We start from the raw sequence: 22,104 nt of genomic DNA, 5'->3' as shown, positions 1-22,104 counted from the left end.
TTGTGACTTTTTATCTCACAATTCTGACTTTTTTTTCTCAGAATTGCGAGCTCATATCTTGCAATTCTGACTTTATAACAAACAATTGCGAGTTATAAAGTCAGAATTGCGAGATATAAACTCATAATTCTGACTTTTTTTCTCGGAACTGCAAGTTTATATCTCGCAATTCTGACTTTATAACTCGCAATTCTGATTTTTTTTTCTCACAATTGCGAGTTTACATCTGCAATTATGACGTTTTTTCTCAGAATAAATATATAAACTCACAATTCCGAGAAAAAAGTCAGAATTGCGAGTTTATATCACACAATTCTGAGAAAAAAAAAAGTCAGAATTGTGAGATAAAAAGTCGCAATTACCTTGTTTTATTTTTTATTTAGTGGCGGAAACGGGCTTCCATAAAATCATGAGATTTTTTTTTTTTTCAGGATTCTTTGATAAATAGAAAGTTTAAAAAAAAAACATTTTATATTGTAACATTTTAAGTGTCCTTACTGCCACTTTTGACAAATTTAAAGCATCCTCGCCGGAAAAAAAGTGTTAATTTCTTTTTTTTAATCACTCTTACCCTAAACCTTTGGAATTGTAAAATTTCATTCAAAATGAAACAATTATTTTAATTGTTAATTGTAGTAATATTTCTGTATTTTGATCAGCCTTGGTCTAGCTTTCCCAGACATTTGCTAATGTCTGTATGTCTTCTGTTTGCCTTTCCTCCTTACAGAGAGTGATTAATGAGAAAGAACCTGGAAGAATTGGGAAAACTCTCCGCTGGTCAAGCTTGATCCCTGCTGTCTGGCTGAAGTTTGTCATCTTCACTCCACCTTCTCCTGCACTTTCAAAGCAGAAGCCTAAGAGCACCAACCCTTCGTTTGTTCTCACTATTGCACAAGAAATAAACGCACCCTCCAGGCTGAATGACTTGCGTGTCTGCACTCCTCTTTCCCCAGTGACACAAAGCCCCCCAGTGTGGGAGAAATCATCCGCCACCTTGCTGAGGTCTCTGTGCGGCAGCAGTAGCTGTCAGAACAGTTGATGGCTGGCCAAAACCAAGTGTCTGGGAGCTTATGTGCCTACGGATGGATGACCGCCCGGATCACACCTCTCGAGCCAAGAGCTTCAGCACTACAAATCTTCCATAAAATGACAGATCAGGATGCCGTAGAAGCCTATCGTCACACCTTTGAGGTCATCGCAGAATGAGAAGAATGGGCCCGTGGTGAGTGGGCATGTCTCCTGGACTCGTTGCTAATGGCGAGCCACAGTGGGTGTATTATTCCTTCCCCCTCGACGATCCTGCTGATTATGTCACACTGAAGAGGGAGATCCTTGCTTGAAAAGGACTGTTCCCTTGTGCACGGCACAGAAAGTGCACAAGTGGAACTTCGAACCCAGGGTACCCATATGTGTCGAAGCTTTGTCAAATTTGGCTATTGCCCGACCAGGCAACCCCGGAAGAAGTGGTAGAGAGGGTCACCGTTGACCACCTGTCGCGTGCTTTGCCTCATCCTCATCGCCGCCCTGTCTGTCTCACTAACCCACATACCATGAATGACCTAGTGGAGGTGGTAGAACTCTCAGAAGCTGCACTTGCCAGGGATTCAGGGGAGAGAGTTCCCCCATTTGCCCGGAGGGTCACAGGGGAGAGACACATTGTGGAAGGGAACCCCAGGACAGTGAGCCTGGCAGACCCCAGGGGAAGTATGCCCACAAACTCACATCCACCAGCAGGTAGAGCCTAGATGGCGTGCTACATTGTACATCACAACGTCCCAGATGGTGGCCCAGAGTGAGAGGTTCAAATCAACGGTCGACCTGTTCGGGCCATTCTTGACACAGGGAAGCAGCGTGAGCTTGGTCCAACCCCAGCTCCTTGGATCAGGAAAGGCAGGCCAGGCACTACTTCCCATCACCTGTGTCCACAGTGACACCAGGTATGTCCCTGCATGCACTTCTCCATTTCAGCTGCCCCAGGTACCTGGTCCATCAAAGTGGGTGTAATTAAGGATGTTCCTGTCCCTCTACTATTGGGAAGAGACTGGCTGGGGCTAGACACATTTCTGAGATGACCTGAGCAGCCTGCCCACTAAAAAGGACCCCCAGGAATCAGAAAATTATGTGGACGCATGGTAGTGTTAATGTTGTCAGCCATTTTTAATTGAGTCTTAGTCTTTTAAATTAGTCTTAGTCCTGGTGCCAAATGTACATTTTAGTTATCACATTCAGTCAACCTTGTCCTGTTTTTGTTTAGTCTAGTTTTAGTCACTTGAAAAGTTTTTGTCACATTTTCGTCATGCTGTATAATAATTAAACTGATCTCTTTTTTTTTTTTTTTTTGCTCAAAATTATAATCGAAAAGTTTGTTGTCATTTGATAAGTTTATTTTTACATTTCAAGTATTGCACTTTCACCAATAAGCATAAATCAATAGAATGTGGACTCATACACATGGTTTATTTTACCTCATCTAGTGTACTGATTTAGGCTATTTAATATATAAATTCATATCAAAGACTTCATATCAAAGATATTTCTCTCTGTCTGCATTATTAAAACTGGCAAAAACAGACAAAAATTATTTTAAATGTAAAATTCCTAATAGTAATTCTAAATTGCAATAATGTTTCTCTATTAAAACAACAGCGGTTGAGTAAGTGCATTTATTCAGCAACCAAAAACAAAATAGTCGAGATCTCATGACAGAACACAGACTGGCTGAATGACACTTTAATTTAAGCTGAACATCTCACATGGAGATCGCTAAACTCCAGTTTACTTGTTTGTCGGTGTTTCCAGATCATCGTCGGTGCTTCTGCAATGAAGAACGAGCGCGTGCGCATGGTTGCCAGATTGCAAAAAATAAGCAAAACACTGGGCAGAAAATGTATCCTTTTAAACTGGCAAAAACAGACAAAAATTATTTTAAATGTAAAATTCCTAATAGTAATTCTAAATTGCAATAATGTTTCTCTATTAAAACAACAGCGGTTGAGTAAGTGCATTTATTCAGCAACCAAAAACAAAATAGTCGAGATCTCATGACAGAACACAGACTGGCTGAATGACACTTTAATTTAAGCTGAACATCTCACATGGAGATCGCTAAACTCCAGTTTACTTGTTTGTCGGTGTTTCCAGATCATCGTCGGTGCTTCTGCAATGAAGAACGAGCGCGTGCGCATGGTTGCCAGATTGCAAAAAATAAGCAAAACACTGGGCAGAAAATGTATCCTTTTAACAGAGAAGCTCTGATTTGCAGATTTGAACTCTTGATATCTGGCAATCGCACACTTGAAAGCTTGTGTAGTAGAGGCGTGTACAGCAGTCCACAATACTATTTTGTCTCCTTTTTTGGCGAAAATTAAAATAAATTTTGGTATAGTTTTATATTTTTAAAATACATTTTAGTCTCGTCTTTTTTCATCAACGATATTGCATGTTAATATAGTCACAGTTATCGTTTATTGACCTTATTGTCGTCTTGTCATCTTCTCGTCTTAGTCATGGGAAAAAAGTTCATCAACAAACATTTTTCATCATACTTTTTGTTAACGAAATTAACGCCTGGGATACTTTGCCTCGGAAAGCGATAGAGTGGGTGAGTCAACAAACAACAACCTGGATGTATTTTCTGATCTATTCCAGCAGGTTTTGATGGGGGTCCCTGGTCTGTGAGCAGCGTGAGGATGACTGACTCAGACACTGCTGGAAGCAGATCAGAGTTGTGGAGGGAAAAGACCATCTGCCTTCCCCCCAACGCTCTCCACACTTCGTGGTAAAGAACGGCTTGTTGTATTGTGTGGCCACCAGGCATTTTCTCTGGCCGGGCATCAGTGCAGAGGTGTGACATTTCTGCCAAGCCTATCCTGTGTGCCAAAGAACCTCCCCTCAGAAGCCAGCCCCAGCCCCAGTGGTGCCACTTCCTGTTATTGAAGTGCAGTTCACGCAGATCGGAATGGATCTTGTAGGACTGCTGCTCAAGTTGGCTCGGGACCACAAGCACATTCTAGTAATTGTCAACTATGCCACCCGCTACCCAGAGGCCACCCCCCTCAGACGGGCAACCACAGCAGCTATTGCTCAAGAGCTCTTTCTGTTGTGTAGCTGGGTGGGGATCCCTACAGAGATCCTCACAGACCAATGGATCCCCTCCGTCTCCTGGATAATGGCCGATCTCTGCAAATTGCTAAAGGTGAAACATATTCGAACCTCAGTCTACTACCCCCAGACTGATGGGTTAGTGGAGTGTTTTAATCGGATTTTCAAACCGATGTTGAAGAGGGTGGTTGCTGAGGATGGCTGTGATTGGGACCGAATGCTGCCGTACGTGCTCTTTGGAATAAGAGAAGTACCCAGGCTTCCACTGGTTTCACCTCCTTTGAATTGCTCTTTGGAAGCCTACTTCCAGGGATACTTCCTACTACTAGGGCTACTGGACATCGCCAAAGAAGCCTGGGAGCAACAGCCTTCTCCCTATTGCTTGGAAACTTACGGACCCGGAGACCTGGTACACAGTGATCGAAAAGTAATAAAATGGGCCATCCTGGAGCTACGCTCCTACCTCCTAGGGCACTCCTTCATCCACCGTTGAGCAAGTCCCCAGTATGAGAGAAAGAATCGACCGAGTAATGACTCTGGTAAGGGAACATCTGCTCAAGTCCCAGCAGGCCCAACAATGCCTATATGACTGTGTAGCGAATCAGCTCATGGGGAAATATGAATGATTAATCATAACTAGTTATAATTAATTATAAATACCATGGTAACCAGTGTCCTGGGCCTCGTTCACAGACATCTTGGCACCCAGTATGTTTATTGGGTGAGGGGTCTGTGAATGTTTGTTAATCTAATGAATAATTGATTTGTTAAATCAAATGAAAAATGGTGTGTCTGATTGGTCCAGACGCTACAACTGTAAGCAACCCCATGAGTTCCAACTTAGAGAAAAGGTCCTCATCTAGATCCCTGACACTGTCTGCAAGTTCCACACCTCTTGGAAGGGTCCCTATACTGTTGAGCATGTTGCCCTGTGAACTACCATCTGGGCCAACCTGGAAGACGAAGGCTAAAGCAGATTTATCACATCAACCTCTTGAAGCAGTGGGTCGCAGCACCCCCTGCCACGGCCCGGTTAGCATAGAAGGATGAACCCGTGGTGGACCTCGGAACCAGCTCGCACCCAATCAGTGATCAGCGAAAGGAGCTCATGTCCCTGCGACCCTCAAGCAGCCAGGGAGGGCCCGGTACATATCCATTCTAGATCTCACAAAAGGATATTAGCAGGTCCGCAGATTCCAAGCAGAAGACCACTTTCAACACTCTCTCAGGGCACTGGCAGTATCGGGTTCCAACAACCTTCCAGAGGTTGATGGATGTGGCTCTGAAGCCCCACCAACAGTATGCCGCCGCGTATCTGGATGATGTAGTCATCCACTCAGACAACTGGGAAGACCATCTGACTCGGCTGAGGGAGGTGCTATCAGCGCTGCGTTGGGCTGGGCTGACTGCCAAATGTCACCTGGGTCTCTCCGAAGCACGTTACTTGGGGTAAATTGGCAGAGGCCTCATCCTCCCACAGGAAGACAAGGTAAGAGCAATCCGTGAATGTCCCAGGCCCATGTCAAAGAAACAGGTACATGCCTTTCTGGGGTTGACCAGGTACTACCGCTGTTTCATACTGGGCTTCTCATCTTTGGCTTCTCCCCTCACAAACCTAACAAATAAAGGCCAGCGCAACAAGGTGCAGTGGAGCCCAGCAGCAGAGGAAGAATTCTAAAACCTAAAAGCTGCTTCATCTTCCTCCCTGGTGCTCCACACTCCAGACTTCTCTCAACCCTTCACTCTCTACACTGACGCCTCCGATACCAGGCTAGGAGCAGTCTTATCCCAGACTATCAGTGGAGAAGAACATCCAGTGACGTACATCAGCTGGAAACTTACGGCCCTGGAGACCTGGTATGCAGTGATCGAAAAGTAAGCGCTGGCTATAAATGGGCCATCCTGGAGCTACACTATACCTCCTAGGGCACTCCTTCACCCTGGTAACCAATCATGCACCACTCCAATGGATGTCCAAAGCAAAGGATACCAACACGAGGGTTACCAGATGGTTCCTGATCCTCCAGGATTTCCACTTTATCTATTGCACAAGAAATAAACACACCCCCCGAGTTGAACGGCTTGCGTGTCTGCACTCCTCTTTCCCTCTCTGACCCCGCTATATATATATAATTTATATATAATAATGTATGAAAACAAAGGAACATTATGATGTAAAATGAATAAATATTTTACATTCAAATTGTTATGATTATCTTGTATTTTCTAAAAACAGATTATACAATTTAAGTTATACAAATGCAAAGTAAAAGCATTTTCACTAGTGGTTTCAGATATGTACAATAGTATATACTATAGTGTAGATAAAATAATATATATTTCATAAGGGCAACCCAGTACAGTTAGCATGTCATTATCTCAATTTAGACCCATAATGCAATGTGGAGAACCATTCTGAAGTGGTTTATTTTGCAATAATGACTGATAGACTGCAAATGATCCTGCTAATTACACTGCCACAATAAACAATAAGAACATAAATTGACATGAAATATTGATTTGAGTTGAAAGTATCTGACAATGTGAGTATTGTGAGCAACATGAAACTAGTTTAATTGGCTGTCACAAAAAAACAGTTGAGTATACAGTTTAGCAAAATTATGGAAAAAGTATTAAAATGGAAATGCAAAACAAAATAAAACAAAACCAAAAAGACAATCTAACTGACAGAGAACACACACTCATAATCATAGAGTGAAAATATCAGTTTGTGATGCTGAACTGTTCAATTATCTCTGAACTATAGCATGTACATGTACAGATGCTCTTTCTTACTGTCCTCCCCTGAGGAAGTGAGAACATAATCGCACTCAACAAATGCTAATACCACGTGTGTGAGGTTTGATAAACCAAACGTGCTGATATAATTGTCAGAAACTAGATAAATGCAACACAACATGATATATTGGTATAAAATGCATAATTTTCCCCAAATACTGAGCAAATTTAAATTAGTGTGTGTGTGTGTGTGTGTGTGCGCGCGCGTGTGTGTGTGTGTGTGTGTGTGTGTGTGTGTGCACCTGGTATTCATCACGTTATGGGGACCAAATGTCCCCACAAGGATAGTAATACCAGAACATTTTGACCTTGTGGGGACATTTTTGTGGTCCCCATGAGGAAACAAGCTTATAAATCATACAGAATGAGTTTTTTTGAGAAAGTTTGCTTGCACAAAGTTTCCTGTAAGGGGTAGGTTTAGGGGTAGGGTTGGTGTAGGGCAGTAGCACATACAGTTTGTACAGTATAAAAACCATTACGCCTATGGAATGTCCCCATAACGTGATGAATACACAACATGTGTGGGTGTGTGTGTGTGTGTGTGTGTGTGTGTGTTGAATATAAACTAGTATCAGCACTTTTGCCCTCAAAAGTGTTTGGAGAGTGTGTGTGTGTGTGTGTGTGTGTGTGTGTGTGTGTGTTGAATGTAAACTAGTATCAGCACTTTTGCCCTCATAAGTGTTTGGAGTGCTTGAACTAGGGAATTGTATTTCAAAGTTATCACCCCTAGGGGGCAGAATGATCTTTACAAACCATCCCCTATTTTTAAAGGCTTGTAAATCTAAATACTTTGACTGTAAAATGCTCTATTTTAGCTGGTTGTCAAGTCAACGTTTCTCATTTTTGTTTAAAGCTGAAGTACTAAAATAAGAACTCAATAAGCTAAAACTAAAACTTAATAAACATTATACAGACATATTTATTAAAATAATAATAAAATTGACAAAACACCCAACAACATTACTAAACCTTTACCTTAAATTCAAATGAAAACAGAAAATATAAAAATAAAGTTAATTCAAAATATTACTTCAGTGTGCCTGATTTTTTTTAACCCTTATTTCACTAACCCTATTTCTATGAAATTTAATATGTACATATTGGGAAACCTTGCAAAAAGTTAACAAAGAAAGGTTTCTTTTACTTGTTTTAAAGTTAAAATTAAGTTTATTTAAATGTATTAAAATGCATTGTATTTTATTTCTATTATTAACAACAAAATATGTTATATGAAAAAATAAATGTAATTTAAATATAGCTTCCTAAAGAAAATATAGTATGCCTAAGTATATGTATCTTATTTTAAGAATATTTATATTATTATTTTATGTGGTGTAACTCACGCCCTCACGCTTGTATCCTCACATACAGATTACTAAACGTGTCTATATTAAAGATTCAAGCCTTTGTAAGTAATGATAAGGAATTCACACCAGAATTATTTCACATGGTTTGGCCATCTTTAACAGTCCAAACCTGGATCTTGCGTACAACAACCCAGCTCGGTTGGGCTGCAGTGACTCGGATTCGTAAACATGCCACGGTTGCCGGCACAAGTTTCTGGACTGCTGGTTCATTAAACTGGCCTTGCTGAAGAGAACCCAGCTTGTCAAATCCGGAGCACTCCACCTCCAACTGCTTTTTCACCAGCGTTTTTCCAAGTTCCACATCAGCATAGACCAGCTCATCTTTCCCATCCAATCCTGTATGTATTTGGACATGTGAGATGATAACAGGTTCATGAAAGACCACTAAAATGTAGTTTTCTGTGCCAATAGGTGATACACCCCAGAAATACTCTAAGCCCTGGCTGTAAGCTTTGTCGACTGTATTGGTCTGATAAATTTCAATATTCGTGCTAATGTCTGCTGGAGGGTTATCAGCAACTTCTTCAACAAAGTCCTCGTCCTTGAGATGATTGAACGTCCCCTTAAATGACGAGTAAGTGCCCATGTGCTGAAACAGAGATGGGCGGAAACGTATGACTTTATCCTGCATCAACAATCGGTGAAAATGCGACAGCAGGAAGTCGCAGGGCATCTCTTGGTAGAAATTATAAAGGAATCGGGCTAGAATGGGCAGATCTCTGCACTGATAGAGTTTTCCAATGTAGCCCAACTTGGAGAATTCTAATGTTACCCACTTTGAGTTGGTCATCGAATGGATGTGCTCACGCATACTGGAGAGAAAGTTCTTCGAACAGCTCACATCATCCTCCAGCATGACATAGTATTGGGAGAGATTACTGCTAAAATGGACCAAATAGGAGTAGTCCACATTTTGCTTCGAACGGAAGGACACGCGGTCAGAAGCGTCGTTGAAGTTCCTCTTCAGTCCTGTGAGGGGAGGATAGTTGTCTTCATTGGCATGGATGACCAGAAGTTGACCCTTGGACAGCCGCGTGTGGAATTCATTTGTAATTTTCTCTAATGTCTGCTGGATCCAGCTCACATCAAAGTCAGCGAGAAGGACGACCACAACCATTTGGTCCAGCTCTTCTTCTGAGGAGGCAGAGTAGATTGACTGAAGAGTGTCCTGAAGATAACTGCCCTTTTCCCTCTCCACAGATGAGAGGCCCACCGTCAGGTACTCTGAAAAATGATGAAACACAAGGGTGTGAATATAAAGTTGTTTTCTGGGTTTCATTGGGCTCACAAATTCTTATTCAAGATTTTGCCTTGTTTTTCAGATAAAATATTCAAAGTTAAGTTTTTTCTTGCTCCACTGGCAAATAGTTGAGGGATTATGTGACCCTGGAGCACAAAACCAGTCATAAGGGTCAATTTTTCAAAATTGAGATTTATGCATCATCTGAAAACTGATTAAATAATCTTTCCATTATTGTATGGTTTGTTATGATAGGACAATATTTGGCTGAGATACAACTATTAAAAAATCTGGAATCTGAGGGTGCAAAAAAAATCAAAATATTTAGAAAACCGCCTTTAAAGTTGTCCAAATTAAGTTCTTAGCAATGCATATTACTATTAAAAAATTTAAGTTTTTATATATTTACAGTAGGAAATGTACAAAATGCCCCAGCGACTTAAGATTGGTTTTGTGCTCCAGTGTCACATATAAGGAGGAGTGGACACAATCTGCAATAGATCGCTTCAGTAGCAGTTCTCAACAGGATTGTTTTGTCAAGAATTGTTTTATTCAGTGTTCTCCACTAGCTAAAGATATCAAAGGCATAATTCAGAAACATTGGTACATTGTTGACAATGATCCTATTTGGCACACAATTTTTGCTAAACCACCTTGGGTAGTCTTTAAGAGACCTCCAAACTTACGTAATATGCTGGTCAGGGCTGATTTATCTGTTTCTCAGCCAACACATTTTTTGAGTAACATTCCTTCAGGTAACTATAAGTGTGGAGGTTGTCAACAATGTAATTTTACCTACAAAATACAAACTTTTAAGCATCCCTGTACTGGGAAATCTTTTAAGATCAGAGGAACGATTTCTTGTAAGACCTCTAATGTTATTTATGTGCTGTGCTGCCCGTGTGGACTCTGTTACGTGGGTAAAACTAGCAGACAACTCAAAATGCAGATTGCCGAACATCGAAGTGCCTCACCTGTGAGGTGGATGGATTATCTTGGCAAAGGAGAAGTGCTCACTAACACAGATTTAGACAGATTTGTGAACAATATTTGAGAGAAATAGGCCTTTTGTGTACATAGAAAAAGTCTTAGATCTTTGAGTTCAGCTCATGAAAAATGGGGGCAAAAACAAAAGTGTTGCGTTTATAATTTTGTTCAGTGTATATGAGTCCATGTATATGTATGTTCCCATAACTTGCATTATACTCTTTTTACTACACTGATTCTGTCGTCACTGCTTGCAAAACAAGTCCCTTTAATGAGTTGATCTTGCCACATGCTCTTGCACTGTTAGTATTGTGTGCATAGGCATAGGCTGCACTGCATAAATATGATTATTTTGCATAAATATGATTATTTATGCAGCATTAAAAAAAGGGACATCACATTTAATTGCAATTCCTTTAGTGATGCTGTAGCATTATCTTCTAGATCTGTTGCTCCAAAAACAAAACATCTACATCAGGGATGTGAAACTCAATTCTGGGAGGGCCAAACCCTTGCAAAGTTGATCTTAAAACCCTAAGTAAATGCAACTGATCCAGCTAATCAAGTCCTTCAGGCTTATGTGTGTTAGACACCACTGATCAGATCTACATGCATGTAGATGTAAACAGATAACTCACTCTTGGACTGCTGGAAAACTCCTGCCAGAACTTTAATGGAAACATTGAAATGCAGGTAATGGCCTTTGATATCTTCCATCCAAGTCTCCTTATCCCAGATCCAGGTCTGTGACACCTGTTGCAAAAAAAATAAAATAATAATTAATCTGCTCAGAACTAAAAGGAAATAAAGGTCCAGAGTCTGTCACTATGGCGTTACCCTTCAAACGTTACTAATACTGTATGTACACTAGAGGTACTACTATGCACCTTTTAGGGGTAAAAAGGGTACAAAAGTGTACCTTTTGAAAGGTACCACTGCAGTGACAGCTTTTGTACCCTTTTTTCAGAAAGTATAGAGAACTACAAACATGTCAGGAAGTTCAACATTTGGCTGGTTATTTTGATCACCGACGACCATTTCAAAAGCTGTGTACTGTCAAGTCAAGTCAAGTCAAGTCAAGTCACCTTTATTTATATAGCGCTTTTAACAATACAGATTGTGTCAAAGCAACTGAACAGCATTAATTAGGAAAATAGTGTGTCAATAATGCAAAATGACAATAGTAAACACTAATTTTCCAGTTAAAGACAGTTCATCATTGAATTCAGTGATGCCTCCATTCAGCTCAGTTCAGTTTAAATAGTATCTTTGCAATCATTTGCAATCAAGTCAACAATATCGCTGGAAATGAAGTGTCCCCAACTAAGCAAGCCAGAGGCGACAGCGGCAAGGAACCAAAACTCCATCGGTGACAGAATGGAGAAAAAACCTTGGGAGAAACCAGGCTCAGTCGGGGGGCCAGTTCTCCTCTGGCCAGACCAAACCAGCAGTTCAATTTCAGGCTGCAGCAAAGTCACATTGTGCAGAAGACTCGCTGTATATGAATTAAACCTTTTCAGAAGTAACAGTCAGGAAAAGATATGTCGTTTTTGTCTTGATACTTCATACATTTTGTTATGAAAAAGAAAGAAACAAATGTTTTTGTGAAATGTTTAGTTTCAAACGCGTGCTTGCGCTTCTTTGTTTAAAATACAGTGTGACTTGCTTTATTATTTTGTTATCGAATTCATACAAATACTGTCACAGTGTTACAGTCTCCGCAGCATACGCAATCCAGTTCACTGTTCTCTTAAACTGCCTGTTAATGTTCAGCATATTACAACACTTTCAAACCTAATGTAATGTCATGGGAAATAGTCCATTGTGAGAGATGCTGTAATCCAAGTTGATGTAGAAAATTAACAGTATGACTCAAATGTACAGGAAACTCCAAAGAGCTATGAACGGAACAAGGGCAACTTGTGGTGTGCCACAGTCTGAAACTAACATTGTCTGAGTACATACAACACAATGAACCATTTTTCTGATTTTTAAGATTCTTAAAAGGATACTTCACCCAAAAAATGAAAACCCTCTCATTATTTCCTCAACCTAATCCCATTCCAAACTTGTTTGACATTCCTTCTTTCATTTGTGGAACATAAAATATGTTTTTAGCCTGTGAGTGATTCTATAATTGCAGGTACATTTGGTGTCCGTAGTCATTATTTTGTTTCTGCTTTTTTCAAATGGTTATATTTTTGATTATTTTAATACTGTGTTACTCATTGTTATGAATTACGAGATGTTACAGTCCATAACAATATAATCTTTTTTGCAAAAAGTGTCTTAAATAGCTGAAAATCTGGATTTCTTGTTGTTCGAATTAGTCAGTGCATTTTTTCCGTCATGTATCATTGTGTAATCAAAATATTTTATTGTACTTTTCTTTTGGTAATATTTCATTCATTTTATTTATAAAAGCCCTAAAGAGTCATTTACCTAATTCTACAACATTATATCTAAAAAAAAAAAACGTATTTCTTATAAAAATGTGTGTCCGTAAATCTTGCGTCAACTCTGTTATATTATCTCAGTTTCAAGTGATGGAATGCAAGGACTGTTTGTCTAATGAAACAAGAAGGATTTTTCCTGTTATGATTTATTGTTATTTCTACACATTGGCTAATTTGTCTGTAACAGAGTTGACAAACAATACCATAAAGACATTTGTTTTTTCATTAAAAGTAAAAAAAGGAAGTAACTTGTGTTTGGCAAGCACTGAATTATTAAAATTAAATATGTTTTCAATAACATACTGAAAAAAAATCTGTTAGTGAAAAGTTTTTTTTCTTAACTTTCTGCAATGCCAAATGTATCTCCAATTATAGAATCACCCGTATACAATGCAATTCAGTGGTAAACAAAACCTTTTTTCTGTTCTGCAGATAAAAGATAATCAGGTTTGGAGTGACACAAGTGTGTGTGTGAATGATAACAGAAGGTTGGTTTTTCTGGGGTGAACTATCTCTTTAAGTCTCAATATTTAATAATCATGCTATTAGCACAAGCTAATACCTTGAGGCTTCCCGATTCTGCTTTCTGCATGTAGATGTAGACCCTGGTCAAAATGAGAAGACCAGCCACTAGGAGGAAGAGGTTTTTCAGATGGCATCTCATCACACACCTTCTTCTGTTAAGACACACAGGCACCAACATTAAATACACATGATGAGCTTCACTTGTACCTCCAAATGCTGTTTTTCCAATATGTTTGATTGTCTATAATCAGTAGCTGCATTGTTCAATTATTCACATGACACAGTTTGAATAATTAATGGCCGATTATTAACCATTCAGCTCACACATTCAACACTGTCATTTAGAGCAGCAGAATAGTGCTTCTCAAACTAGTAGGTCGCCATCTACAAGGATAGGGAAAAGTAGCAATTTAATAGTAGATTAATATGTCTGTGAATATGAACATATTTATTATTAATAAGTATTGCATATCAGCAAAAGTCAATACAATCTGATTTATTCTAAGAATGCAAAATTCAGTGTTGTTGGTTGTTGTTGTTATTGTTTTTTATCATGAATCTGAGACTTTCACTGTTTAATACTGAACTGTGCTGAGAAACATAGCATATTCATTTTCAGAACTCATTGAGTGACACAATAGCTTACTCATTTTATATCCAATATTTCTCCTGTCATGTAAAGCCAGGACCCTGGCAACTTTCACTTGATAAAACAAGTACATGATTATATAATATTCCCCTGCAGGAATTACTGTACTGGTCTGGTTAGAAAAGTAGCATCACCACAAGGACGATTTAAACAGCTTTACAGCTCAAATAATACATTTTGTAGAGGGCAATTCATAAAAGCGTGTTATCAAAAACATAAGCTGCCTGCACATTTCCAGTTTTAACCCCTCCGAAATGTCTTGCTCCATAGATTTTAACTGCAAGTGCTTTAATATAAACATGTTTTTTTCCCCAGCATGTCACTGTTTGCTTTCTATTGTAACTTCCAAAAATATTTTATGTAGCGTAGACTGTAATAAGATCAAGTTTTAAGTCTGAAAGTTGATTTAAGCTAAGTTATTGCTGTTTTAATGAACAATTGATATGTATTATTTTAATTTGAAAACCCAGTGATATAAAAAGGAAATACTTTCAAAAATCCTAAAAAGTGATTGAGAGCTGGCTGTGTAGTAAAGGAATGACTAAATGTTGTTTTTGTCATTATGTATTATAACCCCAGTATACTGAAAAAGCATGCATTTTGAAACAGGCCTGACCTTTCCTCGTGAGCAAAGTGAACTTTGCTTCCGCACGTTTACCATTATGTGCTCTATTTGCATTGAATGAAAGCACACCTGGTTACAGTGATGCATCATTTGTTGTTAATTCTGAGCACAACAAGTAATAGCAGAGAATGAAGAGAGTAAACCAGGCAAACTGGTTTTAGTCTGTTAGGTACTGAATGTGTGTGAGCCTGGACTCAATGACACTACGTTCCTTAAATCCAGGTTCGTTTGCAACTTAAACAAGTTATGGCAGTTGTTTTGTTTAAAAGCCTCTATCAGGTTTTACAGGACAGGTGAAAGGATCAGTCTAACATGACCATACTTAAGCCTTTATAATGGAGTAATGTTTGACCAGCAGTATCTGTACTTTCACTCAAGAAATGGAGTTGAGTACTTTGTCCGCCTCTGAGTAGTAGTAGTAGTAGTAGATAGTATTATCAATAATAATCAAATCGAAAGTATGGAAAACGGATATACTTGCAAACTGTCTAGATAAGCAGTGTAGATTTTAACACCCAGTTCATATACAGTCCACTTACCTTTATATCACCTATAACCTTGTACAGCAGAAAAAAAATCAACATTCAAAATGATATTGTATGTAAAGCGAGAGAATCGCGCGTCTCTGGAGGAGTTCACACGAGTTAATTCACTTCCTAGTGTCCTTCAGTCGCTCTTAGACTTTGATTCGGTCTTTATTCCCTTCAGTGAAGTGTGCTGCGCGTTTATCCAGATGATGATGATCCTCGAGCGCTGCTGTCATGAGTGCTGCTGATCGCTTAAATGTCAAGCGGGCAAAGGTTGGATGCAACTTGTCAGGTAGGTAGTTCAGCTGGTGTCATTTCCTCCTCAGTCATAGGGATCACCATCGGGGAAATTAATGTGTCATGAATTAAAAGAGTTTCAAACTGATTTTGATCTCTTGGCTTCATTATAGACTTTCTTTAGTAATTTAATTAGCTTACATCATGGCAAGACATACATATCTAACAAACAAACAAATGGTTAAATAAATAAATGTAACGCCTTTTCTTTATTAGCCTATTACATTGTGTTACTGTATATACATTTGAGTTGAAACACCTCTTTCGCTACTGCGGTCAAGCCAGCCGCGTCTTGAAAATACACGGTCAAGCCAGCCGCACTTTTTTGGCTGCGCGTCTAAGCGCGCACTTACGGTATGGGTGCTGGGGAGCGGTCAAAATGTATGTAAAGAAGCTGTCATAAAGGCGTTTCCTTTAGACTTTTGCTGATATTTTCAATAGATTGCTGTTCACGGTGACCCAAAATATGTCTGCATAAAAAGTAATTTAACCCTAAAAGGACCATAAAGCAACATCAGAATATTTATTTATTGCTAATTTATATCATGACATAAATAATACAATTTCAGGATTTTTTCTTGAACAATGGATTAATGTTTGTAAATACATAATTTTTTTGTACAGTCCCCACAAAGATAGCTGACCAGACATGTGTGTGTGTGTGTGTGTCTGTGTACACCTTTAATCTGATACTTGTTTACGGTGACCCTGACTATTACTGTATTCATTTTCAAGTTAAATCTATTGTACACTCCAAATCACTCCAAAACTTAATGTGCATTCTCACACTTTCTCATAAAAAGCACTTACTTGTAAAAAGCTTTCCTTAATAGGTTTGCTCATTCTTCCAGTTGATTCAAGTTCACAGTCACCCTGACTATTACTGTATAACTTTTCAAGTAATTTTACTGTATAGTTTTGGAGAAAATTAATGACAAAATTACTCCAAAAAACGAAGTGCATTCTAGCAGTTGCACCATTACCCATTTTCAAACACTCATAAAAATCTTTGCTTTATAGGTTTGCTCATTCTTTCAATTGATTCCTGTTCACAGTGACCCTAACTATTACTTGTGGCTGGGAGAGGGAGTTCACAGACACAAATAGCTGTTGAAAAAACCCCGGAGGGTGTTTTATTGTGACAATTGCAAATGGTGAATCAAAACAAGGTGAATACTATGGTGAAGGCGTGCTCGGTGCTGCAGGGCAGTCCTGTAGAGGGGTGGGTGAACCAGGGTGAACGTGTGGGGAAGGCCGATCGTCAGCCGCTGGTCTCTGCAACAAACAAAGAGCACACAGTTAGCGTCCTGCATAATCGGAGGCGAAGCTCAACCTCCTTCCCATCTCTTCCTTTATATATCCTCCTCTTAATGATGTGCAGGTGCTGACGATGGAGGGGGGAGATATTAACTGACCGACCTGCCCATCCTGACCACATCCGAGACAGCCCATCGGCGTTTCCATGGGAGGCTCCAGCCCGATGTTGTACTCTGAAGTGGAAGTCCTGGAGTGCCAGGAACCACAGAGTGACTCGGGCATTGGTCTCCTTTGCCCTGGCCATCCATTGGAGAGCAGCGTGATCCGTGACTAGCATGAAACTTCTTCCCAGGAGGTAATACCTCAACTCCAGGACTGCCCACTTAATGGCTAGAGCCTCCCTTTCCACTGTGGCGTGCCTGGTTTCCGCTGGGCTGAGTTTGCGGCTAATATACACGACGGGGTGCTCCTCTCCCTTTTTTATTTGTAACAGCACGGCTCCCAGCCCTGTGTCGGAGGCGTCCGTCTGGAGGATGAAGGGGTGGCCGAAATCATGAAGGACCGGAGACGAGGAAAGCGCCTCCTTGAGGGTCTGGAATGCTGTCTCTGCTTCCTGGCTCCACCTTATTTTTTCCGGCTGCCCCTTTTTGGTCAGGTCGGTCAGTGGACTGGCAACAGAGGAGAAATTTGGGATGAAGCATCTGTAATAACCGGCTAACCCTAAGAAGGCACGTACCTGGGACTTTGTTGTCGGGCGTGTTGCTTTCCGGACGACCTCGACTTTCTCCTGTTGAGGTTGGACCAGTCCTCGTCCGACCCGGTAACCCAGGTACTTAGCCTCTGACAGTCCGAGATGGCATTTCTTAGGGTTAGCCGTAAGTCCAGCCCGCTGTAACTCCTCCAGGATGCTCCGCAATCTGACAAGGTGGTCCTCCCAGCTCTCAGAGTAGATGACAACATCGTCGAGGTAGGCCGCCGCATACTCCTGGTGGGGCCTCAGCAGGACATCCATCATGCGTTGGAACGTGGCAGGTGCCCCGTGTAACGCAGTACTGCCAGTGGCCACTAGAGGTACTGAAGGCCGTCTTTTCTCGGGACCCTGGGGAGAGGGGCACCTGCCAGTAGCCCTTAATTAGATCCAGGGTAGAGATGAATCGGGCCCTGCCGAGTCGGTCTAGGAGTTCATCCACTCGAGGCATGGGGTAGCTGTTGAAGGAGGACACTTCATTTAGGCGACGGAAGTCGTTGCAGAAGCGGAACGATCCGTCGGGCTTTGGGACCATGATGATGGGGCTGGACCAGGGCCTACGAGACGCTTCTATCACTCCTAGTTGGCGCATCCGAGTGATTTCTTCCTCTATAGCCAGCCGGCGAGCCTCCGGTAACCTGTAGGGCCTCTGCCGCACAATTACTCCGGGAGGGGTGCGGATGTCGTGCTGGATGACTTTGGTCCGCCCGGGCCATTCGTCAAACACATCTGGGAACTGACTGACCAGGGAGGTGAGGTCTTTCTTCTGGGGTGCGGACAGCTGCTCACCTAGGTGCACTACGGGGGAACCGGTTTGTGCCAGCGCTGCTACCTGGGGAAGGGGCGCTGTCCACTTCTTCAACAGATTGAGGTGGTAAATCTTTTCCTCGTGTCGACGTCCCGGCTGACGCACCCTGTAGGTGACTGGGCCTACCCTTTCCGTGACAGCACCTGATCCCCTTGCTGAAACTCTCTGGGCTGCGCGGGCCGGTCATACCACCGTTTTTGGGCACGCTGGGCCTCGGCGAGGTGTTCTTTCACAAGGGGCATCACACGATCGATCCGCTCCCGCATCTCCTGTACGTGCTCAATGACTGACCGTTGGGGGGCTGGTTGTTGCTCCCAGGCCTGACGGGCCACGTCGAGAAGACCCCGTGATTGGCGGCCGAAGAGGAGCTCAAACGGGGTAAATCCGGTGGAGGTCTGGGGCACTTCCCGGATTCCAAAGAGCACGTACGGCAGCATCAAGTCCCAGTCGCGCCCATCTTCTGCCACCACTGGTCGCAACATCCGTTTTAAGGTCTGGTTAAACCGCTCCACCAGGCCGACTGTTTGTGGATGATAGACCGACGTCCGTAGCTGCTTGACTTTGAGAAGGTGACAGAGGTCTGACATCAGTCGAGACATAAACGGGGTTCCCTGGTCAGTCAGGATCTCGGAGGGTATGCCCACCCGACTGAAGAGCATGAACAGTTCCTTGGCTATGGCCTTGGCCGTGGCTTTGCGGAGGGGCACTGCTTCGGGATACCGGGTAGCATAATCCACTATCACCAGAATGTGCTCATGGCCCCGGGCGGACTTCGGCAGGGGCCCTACGAGGTCCATCCCAATGCGCTCGAAGGGCACCTCAATTATAGGGAGAGGAATGAGTGGGCTGAGGGGAGGCCGCGCTGGAGTGGTGCGCTGACAAATAGGGCAGCTCTGGCAGAAGCGTTTCACCTCAGCTTCTAAACCTGGCCAATGAAAGCAATCACGGATCCTTTGTATGGTATTGGCGGTCCCCAGATGACCAGCCATCGGGTGGGTGTGGGCCAGCTCAATAACTGTAGCCGTCTTCATTTTGGGCACCACCAATAGTAATTTTTCCTCACCCCGCCTCGGGGCGGCACAGTAAAGGAGACCAGGAAGTAAGGTACGGGGTGAGGCGCGGGCTGTCTGACCTCTCCGTCGACTATCCGCACTTGGTGCCAGCAATTCCGTAGCAGGTCATCCTCACGCTGTTCTCTACCAAACGAGCCCCCAGAGGTTATCTGTTGATAGAGATTTAGAAATGGGTTATTGGTACCAGGCTGGGACTCACCCTCGCGCTCACTTTCATTGGCCATTAGGGCTGGCTGGCGAACCCTGCTGTTCCGTTCCCGGCGGTCCGGTCGGCGGAGCCCCCTACTGGCCGGAGGAATCGTGGCGGCGAGCAGCTGTTCAAACCTTGGCCAATCCCTCCCGAGAAGAACTGGCACGGGGAGATCCGGGACGACGCCAACCTCCAGGGCCCAGGCTCCTGATGGAGCGGAGATGGTGACTTGGTGGGCGTGTACCTGCCGAGTATCCCCATGCACGCAGGTAATTGGGATGGTGGCTTTTCCTCGGGCCCGGGGCCGTACCACCCCGGGCTGCACCAGCGTGATGGCGCTGCCGGAGTCGAGAGTCGCCGTGACTGGTCTCCCATTGATAACAATCCGCCGCTCGGGAGCCCCGGGGGTCACAGAGCGGTGTACTATACAACCAGCCAACCATGTCTGTGCTGCTACTGGGGCAGAAGTCGTTGCAGAAGCGGAGCGATCCATCGGGCTTTGGGACCATGACGATGGGGCTGGACCAGGGGCTACGAGATGCTTCAATCACTCCTAGTTCAATCACTCCTAGTTACCGGAGGCTCGCCGACTGGCGATAGAGGAAGAAATCACTCATCAATCGAGACATAAACGGGGTTCCCTGGTCAGTCAGGATCTCGGAGGGGATGCCCACCCGACTGAAGAGCATGAACAGTTCCTTGGCTATGGCCTTGGCCGTGGCTTTGCGGAGGGGCACTGCTTCGGGATACCGGGTAGCATAATCCACTATCAACAGAATGTGCTCATGGCCCCGGGCGGACTTCGGCAGGGGCCCTACGAGGTCCATCCCAATGCGCTCGAAGGGCACCTCAATTATAGGGAGAGGAATGAGTGGGCTGGGGGGAGGCCGCGCTGGAGTGGTGCGCTGACAGATAGGGCAGCTTTGGCAGAAGCGTTTCACCTCAGCTTCTAAACCTGGCCAATGGAAGCGATCACGGATCCTTTGTATGGTATTGGCGGCCCCCAGATGACCAGCCATCGGGTGGGTGTGGGCCAGCTCAATAACTGTAGCCGTCTTCGTTTTGGGCACCACCAATAGTAACTTTTCCTTCCCCTGCCTCGGGGCGGCACAGTAAAGGAGACCATTTTGGACCAGGAAGTAAGGCACGGGGTGAGGCGCGGGCTGTCTGACCTCTCCGTCGACTATCCGCACTTGGTGCCAGCAATTCCGCAGCCGGTCATCCTCACGCTGTTCTCTACCAAACGAGCCCCCAGAGGTTATCTGTTGATAGAGATTTAGAAATGGGTTATTGGTACCAGGCTGGGACTCACCCTCGCGCTCACTTTCATTGGCCATTAGGGCTGGCTGGCGAACTCTGCTGTTCCGTTCCCGGCAGTCCGGTCGGCGGAGCCCCCTGTTGGCTTGAGGTATCGTGGCGGCGAGCAGCTGTTCAAACCCCGGCCAATCCCTCCCGAGAATAACCGGCACGGGGAGATCCGGGATGACGCCCACCTCCAGGGCCCAGGCTCCTGATGGAGCGGAGATGGTGACTTGGCGGGCGGGTACCTGCCGAGTATCCCCGTGCACGCAGGTAATTGGGATGGTGGCTTTTCCTCGGGCCCGGGGCCGTACCACCCCGGGCTGCACCAGCGTGATGGCACTGCCAGAGTCGAGAGTCGCCGTGACTGGTCTCCCATTGATAACAATCCGCCGCTCGGGAGCCCCGGGGATAACAGGGCGGTGTACTATACAACCAGCCAACCATGTCCGTGCAGCTACTAGGGCAGGTTCCATGGGCATGGGTTCGTCGGCCGGGGCGGGGCCGCCAGGTCTGCTTACTGGCCTTGAGGTGCCCTCCGGTGGTCGCCAAATGGGGTTTGCCCTCCGGGGGTTGGCTACCGCCCTCTCTCCAGCATCTCTCGCGAAAGCCGCTTCTGCCAGCTCGACTGCTTCCAGCAGCTCAGCCAGGCTATTCAGGTTACGCATTCCCACTGGGTTCCTATACCGACTGGGAAGCGCGCAGAGCAGGCGGTCCACCACCACTCTCTCGGCAACCTGGGCGGCCGAGGGTTCATCTACGAGCAGCCACAGATGCGCAATGCAGGACAACCGGGTGGCCTGTACCCTCACTGGTACGTTTTCCTCATACGTCCAAGTCCAGAACTGATGTGCGGCACAGATGGGGGACAGCCCCACTCGGGCTAGGATTTCCCGCTTGACTGTGCCGTAGTCTTCGCTCTCGGGAGGAGTTAACGCAAAATAGGCTCATTGCGCTTCCCCGGTCAGGAAGGGGGCTAGGAGACGGGCCCACTCCCGTCGATCCCAACTCTCTCGGGTGGCCACTACTTCAAACGTGTGCAGGTAAGCTTCTATATCATCTAGGTCGCTAAGTTTGGTGAGATGGCGGTGCGCCGACACGCAGGGATCTGGTAACGGCACACGAGCCACGGCGGCTTCCCGCAACATTTCAACTG

General features: G+C 43.9%; 1 protein-coding gene across 2 annotated transcripts; it reads right to left on the bottom strand.

The window, feature by feature from the left end:
* Window positions 1-8,175: 8,175 nt before the first annotated feature.
* On the bottom strand, window positions 8,176-15,566 carry LOC107746337 (alpha-1,3-mannosyl-glycoprotein 4-beta-N-acetylglucosaminyltransferase C-like). Of its 2 annotated transcripts, none has more exons than XM_016560489.1 (4): window positions 15,289-15,566; window positions 13,513-13,627; window positions 11,133-11,247; window positions 8,176-9,491 (listed from the first exon to the last, which is right to left on the bottom strand). In XM_016560489.1, the coding sequence occupies exons 2-4, from the start codon at window positions 13,612-13,614 to the stop codon at window positions 8,344-8,346; spliced, it is 1,365 nt and encodes a 454-aa protein (XP_016415975.1). In that variant the 5' UTR covers window positions 13,615-13,627; window positions 15,289-15,566; the 3' UTR covers window positions 8,176-8,343. The 2 variants fall into 2 exon arrangements, with proteins under 2 accessions (XP_016415975.1, XP_016415976.1); XM_016560490.1 differs by having other exon boundaries at window positions 13,513-13,624.
* Between the last annotated feature and the right edge of the window lie 6,538 nt (window positions 15,567-22,104).

This window comes from Sinocyclocheilus rhinocerous, unplaced genomic scaffold, assembly GCF_001515625.1.
Source record: "Sinocyclocheilus rhinocerous isolate Xijiao unplaced genomic scaffold, SAMN03320098_v1.1 scaffold2393, whole genome shotgun sequence".
Taxonomy (NCBI): domain Eukaryota; kingdom Metazoa; phylum Chordata; class Actinopteri; order Cypriniformes; family Cyprinidae; genus Sinocyclocheilus; species Sinocyclocheilus rhinocerous.
This window is presented reverse-complemented; position numbering and strand designations above follow the sequence as displayed.

Coding starts and splice junctions, on each gene's coding strand:
- LOC107746337 (XM_016560489.1), bottom strand. CDS start 13,614: ATGAGATGCCATCTGAAAAACCTCTTCCTCCTAGTGGCTGGTCTTCTC. Junction 11,248..13,512: donor CAGAATCGGGAAGCCTCAAG/GTATTAGCTTGT, acceptor TTTTTGCAACAG/GTGTCACAGACCTGGATCTG. Junction 9,492..11,132: donor AGTTTTCCAGCAGTCCAAGA/GTGAGTTATCTG, acceptor ATCATTTTTCAG/AGTACCTGACGGTGGGCCTC.